Below are 5353 nucleotides of genomic sequence, written 5' to 3' on the forward strand. Positions count from 1 at the left end.
ATGAATCTGCACTCCAAGGTCTCTTTGTTCAGCAACACTCCCTGGACCTTACCATTAAGTGTATACGTCCTGCTAAGATTTGATTTCCCAAAATGCAGCACCTTGCATTTATCTGAATTAAACTCCATCTGCCACTTCTCAGCCCATTGGCCCATCTGGTCAAGATCATGTTGTAATCTGAGGTAACCTTCTTCGCTGTCCACTACACCTCCAATTTTGATGTCATCAGCAAAGTTACTAACTGTATCTCTTATGTTCACATCCAAATCATTTATACAAAAAGTGAAAAGTAGTGGACCCAGCACCAATCCTTGTGACACTCCACTGGTTAAATGACTCCAGTCTGAAAAACAACCCTCCACCACCACCCTCTGTCTTCTACCTTTGAGCCAATTCTGTATCCAAATGACTAGTACTCCCTGTATTCCATGAGATCTAACCTTGCCAACCAGTCTCCCATGGGGAACCTTGTCGAACGCCTTACTGAAGTCCATATAGATCACAAATACCGCTTTGCCCTCATTAGTCCTCTTTATTACTTCCTCAAAAAACTCAATCAAGTTTGTGAGACATGATTTTCCACACACAAAGCCATGTCGACTATCCCTAATCAATCCTTACCTTTCCAAATACATATACGTCCTGTCCCTCAGGATTCCCTCCAACAACTTGCCTACCACCGATATCAGGCTCACTGGTCTATAGTTCCCTGCCTTGTCCTTAGGTGAGGATGGCTAGTGACCATGTGGGTATTGCCCCCCAATAATCGACAATGGTCTCATAGTCATCATTATTCCAGATTTTATATTACTGAATTTAAATTCTGGTGTGGTGGGATTTGAACCTGGCTCCCCGGAATGTTTTTGTGCTGTCTGGATTAGTGACAGTACCACTAGGCCATCATCTCCCCTACATTTCTACTTGACGTGAGCCCTTTTCCCTTCCCCAGCTCTCCCACATCTCCTTAATCATCGCTGCAATTTCTTCTTAAATGTCTCGATATTATTAACTGCAACCACACCCCGGGAGTTTCACTTTCCCTTGCACTGCCCTCTTTTGCCTGAGCTGAACTTGCTCTCTCGCCAAACCATTTCCCCTTCAAATCCGCTCACTTCCTCTCAAATAAGAGGTGTCACTAACAGAACGTCTGTAGGTCCTAGCTCCTTTATTTCCTTTGCACAGCCTGATACAGTCTCACTTCCCTCTCCCGCCACCCGACTAAGGACTCAACATTATCAAACCCTTGCTGAATTTCAAAGGCCAATTGCAGGTTGGCTTTCTGTGTTCCAGAGAGAAAATAAATGCCCCAACCTGTATCAACCCATGCAGAGATGTATCCGCTCTCAATTCAGTTGAGCCTTCTTCGCTCAGTTGGCTGGAAGGCTGGTTTGTGATGTAGGGTGATGTCAACTGCATGGGTTCAACTTCCAACTGGCTGAGTTTACCGTGAAGATCCCTCCTTCTCAACCCTATGATTTCTGACATTAAGAGATTATTTTGTCCTTTTTTTTTGAAGAAACGTTGTAAGGCAGAGGCGCTTGAATGACTAGAGTAATCAACTTCAGAGACCTTGGGGTTCTTGTCTAAGACAGTTTGAATGAGTGTGGCCGACTCACACTGATCCAGATGTCCGAGTTTTGCTTTTTTCCGCAATGTACTCTCCTAGCTCCTGAATTTTCTCTTGATGTCTATTTCCTCCTGGATTGGAGAACTGCATGTGAGAACCTGTGTCTGAATTTACCAAGGGGTGTGTTTATGGGATGTTCCTATATTGTAACAGTTAATTAGTAACAGGTACTGTATCTGTTACTTGGTTAAGTTTTCCAGTAGTTGAGGTATTCTAAATTCCTCTTTCTTTCAGTTTGTATTTTAACTGTAGCGTTTAAATAAATTGTGTTTTGCTTAAAGTTGAGTTGTTTGACGAGGTGCATCCCATCTGCAACACAGTACTTCACATCTATCTTTAAAATAGGAAAATGTTAAGGTCTAGGCTACCTTCTTAATGGGTGGCACGGTGGCTCAGTGGTTAGCACTGCTGCCTCACAGCGCCAGGGACCCGGGTTCGATCCCACCCTCGGGTGACTGTCTGTATGGAGTTTGCACATTCTCCCCGTGTCTGCGTGGGTTTCCTCCGGGTGCTCCGGTTTCCTCCCACAGTCCAAAATGTGCAGGTTAGGGTGGATTGGCCATACTAAATTCCCATAGTGTTAGGTGCATTTGTCAGAGGTAAATGGTTCAGGGTGGGTTACTCTTCGGAGGGTCGGTGTGGACTCGTTGGGCCGAAGGGCTTGATTCCACACTGTAGAGAATCGATTCTTAAAGTATTTTGAGGGGGTCTGTCCTGCTCCATAACAGAGTGGTGACCCTCAGGTTAAACCCACCATGGTTGTCTCTAGCCCCATGGTATGGTAGGACAATGTGACTTTAGCTTTTATATCTTTTGATATTACAGAAGCCAGAACTGCACGCAAAAGCATATTGTAACAAACAGCACAGGCTTCTTAAATAACATTTCTCTGCCCCTCAACTACAAGTGAGGGTAATGCCCCGATCAAAGAGGCAATACCTTTCATGAAGCAATGGTTACAGCAAAGTACTCAGCTCCCCAAGTTCAGGCTTGAATTCACGACCTTCAGATGCGGGATCAGAAAATCTGACTCAGTCTTGTCGGCACCGCTGACTAAATATTCCTCAGCTCTTACGAATCTCTCAGGAGAGAGAAAGCAAAGTCACCTTCAAGGTAAATGCTGACAATACAAGTCAGACCAGAACAGGTCTAAAACCGCAGATAACAACTCCTACGTGACTCACTGTCACTGGGTCAGGAGTCTGGAATTCCCTTTCTGAACAGCACACCACACACAGTGCAGCTGTTCAGAAAAGCTGCCTCTTCTCACAAGATCAGAAGGAATAGGAACAGGAGAAGGCTATTCAGCCCCTTGAGACTGCTCTACCATTCAATAGGCTCCTGGTTGATCTGACACCTGTAACCCTGGATACCCCGACTGATCGAGAATCTATCTCAGCCTTCAATACACACAAGGACTCTGCCCCCATGACTCAGCCTGCTCCCTCTGTTTCCATCAGGCAAGGGCAGACAGTGGGAATAGGCGACTGAGTTGGACGATCAGCCATTTCGAGTGGCGGGTCAGGCTCGAAGGGCCAAATGGCCGACTCCTGCTCCTGTTTTACACACAGCTCACCACCACCTTCCCAAGGACAATAAATTCTGGACGACCTGAACATCACCCACATTCCACAAAAGGAAGCAAAATAAGGCTTTAATGTAACAAAATGACTCCACGTGCTTCACTGGAGGAGGGTTAGGTAGGACACCATGTTACATAAGGAGATATTACGGACAAGTGACCAAAGAGGTTGGTCTTACGAAAGGAGTGGGGTGACAGAGGGGTTTAGGGAAGGAATTCCAGGGCTCAGGCAGCTGAAGGCACAGCCCCCCCCCCAGTGGCAGAGTGGTGGGAATCGGGGGATGGCCAAGAGGCTGGAATCGGAAGGGCAGAGATATCCGGGAGGCTTGAGGGCCAGGAGGAGATTACTGAGTGGGAAAGATAGAGTCAGTGAGGCACTGGAGAGAATTCGAGAACAAGGGTGAGAATTCTATGGTCAGGATGTTTGATTGGGAGAGTTTGGACACACACACAGAGCAGAGTTTTGGATGATCGCAGATTAGGAGGGCAGGACCTGGAGAGCAGACATGAGTCAAAGGCCTGGATGATGAGGCTGTCAGGGAGGTGGAGTTGGAAGAGGGTGGGGCCTTGGGTCAGTGATGCCACAAAGATAGAAATGATCAAACCTTCACAAAGCTGTCAAACTGAGGGCAGAAGCTCATCTTGAAGTTGGAGGTTGGGGAACAGACTGGTTTAATCCTTGAATTTCACTGGGGAAAGGGATGGAGAATCGAGCGAGGCCTGAAATTAGTCTTTGTCTAATTTAACGGCAGTAACGTTCTACTGGATGTTGGAGAGACTGCCTGAAGATTTACAGACAGTGAAAATGGGCATTAGAGTCACACACAAAAAGCTAACTCTGGGGTTTCAGCCAACACACCAAGGGGCAGAATGGAAATCACGACTTTGAGGTTTCAACGATAAACGCTTAGTGAAGTCGAGGGGGTAATGGTGAGGGAGCAGGAAAACAAATCATTTGGACGGCTGACAGTGAACAAGCTCCATTCTGGTACCTCACATTCGCAACACTGGGGTTAGATACAGAGTAAAGCTCCCTCTACACTGTCACCCTATCACACACTCCCAGGACAGGGACAGCACGGGGTTAGATACGGAGTAAAGCTTCCTCTACACTGTCACCCCATCACACACTCCCAGGACAAGGACAGCACGGGGTTAGATACAGAGTAAAGCTCCCTCTACACTGTCACCCCATCACACACTCCCAAGACAGGGACAGCACGGGGTTAGATACAGAGTAAAGCTCCCTCTACACTGTCACCCTATCACACACTCCCAAGACAGGGACAGCACGGGGTTAGGTAAGAGTAAAGTTCTCTCTACACTGTCTCCTTATTCCCACCCGTGGAGATTGACAGACTTACCGTGAATTTGCGAGTAGAGGTGTGATTGCAGATTCCAGATTTGCGGCAGCTTCATTGTTTGCAGGTCTCTTCGCTCCATAGATTTGCCCCTGCCCTCGGCATCTTTCAGCTGAGGGAGAGAAAAATCACTTCTGTTATGGAACTCACAGAGTACAGGAAAGAAAAGAAGATTTCCATAGCATCTTTTCCAACCTCAGCAAGTATCAAGCCAATCAGGGACTTTCAGAGGCGGAATCACTTTTTTACTGTTAAAACCAGCAGTGACTCTGTACACAGCCTCCGGGGAGCAGCTCACTTTCAGTGAAAGAACGAGTTGGAGGAGCCGGTGTAGGACTGGGGTGTACAAAGTTAAGAATCACACAACACCAGGTTATAGTCCAACAGGTTTATTTGGAAGCACTAACTTTCGGAGCGCTGCTCCTCCATCAGGTGGTTGTTAATGACTGACAACTACCTGATGAAGGTGCAATGCTCTGAAAGTTAGTGCTTCCGAATAAACCTGTTGGACTATAACCTGGTGTTGTGTGATTCTTAACTCGGTGAAGGAAGGTAATGGGCCCAGGGGATCAGAAAACCTCTATGTTTTTCATCAAATTGCTGGATATCTTACACTCAGCCAAGATAACACAGATTGTCTGATCTTCAACATCTCGTTTAAAGATGGTTTGCCCAACAGTGCGGCATTCCCTCAGCGCTGACCCTCCGACACTGCCCACTCCCTCAGCGCTGACCATCCGACAGTGCGGCACTCCCTCAGCGCTGACCCTCCGACAGTGCCCA

The 5353-nt window shown here is 47.0% G+C and overlaps 1 protein-coding gene across 1 annotated transcript in view; it reads right to left on the bottom strand.

Moving 5' to 3' along the window:
- LOC122544305 (schwannomin-interacting protein 1-like) overlaps positions 1-5353 on the bottom strand; it is a 20025-nt gene that overhangs the window by 7617 nt on the left and 7055 nt on the right. Inside the window, exon 6 of the mRNA XM_043683446.1 lies at positions 4574-4682. Within this exon, the coding sequence (XP_043539381.1) occupies positions 4574-4682 (109 nt within the window). The remainder of the gene's footprint in view (positions 1-4573; positions 4683-5353) is intronic.

Source organism: Chiloscyllium plagiosum, chromosome 48 (assembly GCF_004010195.1).
Source record: "Chiloscyllium plagiosum isolate BGI_BamShark_2017 chromosome 48, ASM401019v2, whole genome shotgun sequence".
Classification (NCBI taxonomy): domain Eukaryota; kingdom Metazoa; phylum Chordata; class Chondrichthyes; order Orectolobiformes; family Hemiscylliidae; genus Chiloscyllium; species Chiloscyllium plagiosum.